We start from the raw sequence: 1,326 nt of genomic DNA, 5'->3' as shown, positions 1-1,326 counted from the left end.
GGTCACCTCCGGGGCAGGCGGGAATCGAGCTCATGAGGAAGCGGCTTTAGATTCTCAGTGCTGTGCTTTAACCCGCTGCGCCACCAGGGAGGGCCTAGTTTAATACTCTTAAGCAAATCATTTAACTTCTCAGTCCGTTTCCTAGCCAGTTTTCAGTCTATTTTGCATCTCTTGTTATTTGTTATTATGATAATACGTTAATATTATCATACCCTTGTCTACTTCAAAATGAAGATATGGGATTCCAATGGAATGATACATATAAACTGACCTATAACTAATTATTCATGTTAGTATCTTTAATAATGTGCTCATCAAGACTAAAAACATACATGCTCAGCTCTTCTACTTGCATAAGAAAACCCCCAAAACTCGTTTTTACTGCAATCAGTATGTAAATATTACACTGTAAGTCCCAGTCATTATGTAAATATTACATTGTAAGTCCCTGAGGATCTGAACTCTTACTATGCTTATTCGAGTCTCTATTTGGGGGTGTCTACACAAGCCAGGAAATAATTCAGTTCCACTAAGCTCCTCTTTGATAAGCAACCTGGAAAAAGAAAATCAGATGACCTTGAAAAAGGTAAGTAACAAACTGTCATTGGGTAATACGAAACAACTCTTTAAAAACTACTGACCTGGAAACACATACAGGATGTGCACTGGGGCGGAGAGTTAGTCTTGCAAGAACTTTTGAAATATTACGGGATATGACAAAATCATAACTACACACAAAAGCCTGACTAACCTCTGTTTTCTTGCTGCAAGTCTCTAATCTGTGTATTCTCTTGGGACAGCAGAATGTGAGGTTTGTATTTGGACATGTCCTTTATATCGGATGCATCCTCTTGATACTGGACAAACAGAGACAGACTGAGCGCGCCATAAACAGGTGACCAGCAGCAGCTACCCCTGAAGGGCAGCAGTCTCGACCCCGGTCGCGGAGAAGCCTCGCAGCCACCCTCCGGGCCGGGAACCCACCACACCTCGTTCCCACTTTACCTGGCTCCAAGCCCCTCACATGCCCAGCAGACGGGGCTCGGCCCCCACCCTCCGCCTGACCTGCTCGGGCAGCGACGTGCCCGCCTCCCGCATAGCGGCCACCCGCCGGTGCAACGCGGCCGACTGGTCCACCAGCGACTCCGCCGCCGCGTCGTGTTCCCGCAGCCTCTCCAGCAGCGTCTTCGCGTCCGTCAGGATCTTCTCGATGGTGCAGCTCATCGTGCCCGCGACACGACCCCGCGCCGCGCGGCTCCGCGGCTCGCTCGGTTCGCCCGAGCTGGCTCCGCGCGCGACGTCACTTCCGGGCACGTTCGCCGGCGG

At 49.8% G+C, this 1,326-nt stretch overlaps 1 protein-coding gene across 3 annotated transcripts in view; it reads right to left on the bottom strand.

The window, feature by feature from the left end:
• Window positions 1-1,269, bottom strand: part of SIKE1 (suppressor of IKBKE 1) — a 10,149-nt gene extending 8,880 nt beyond the window's left edge. For 2 of the 3 annotated variants that reach the window (XR_001145846.1, XR_001145847.1), the window contains exons 1-2: window positions 1,066-1,264; window positions 752-857 (exon numbers count right to left, since the gene is read on the bottom strand). Coding sequence is in view for 1 of the 3 variants with exons in the window: in XM_004689613.1 (XP_004689670.1) it covers window positions 752-857; window positions 1,066-1,224 (265 nt within the window). In the remaining 2 variants the exon portion in view is untranslated. Of the gene's footprint in view, window positions 1-751; window positions 858-1,065 lie in introns of all 3 variants that reach the window. The other variant, XM_004689613.1, reaches the window with a different exon arrangement.
• Between the last annotated feature and the right edge of the window lie 57 nt (window positions 1,270-1,326).

This window comes from Condylura cristata, unplaced genomic scaffold (assembly GCF_000260355.1).
Source record: "Condylura cristata isolate star-nosed mole 26May11 unplaced genomic scaffold, ConCri1.0 scaffold00026, whole genome shotgun sequence".
NCBI lineage: Eukaryota > Metazoa > Chordata > Mammalia > Eulipotyphla > Talpidae > Condylura > Condylura cristata.
This window is presented reverse-complemented; position numbering and strand designations above follow the sequence as displayed.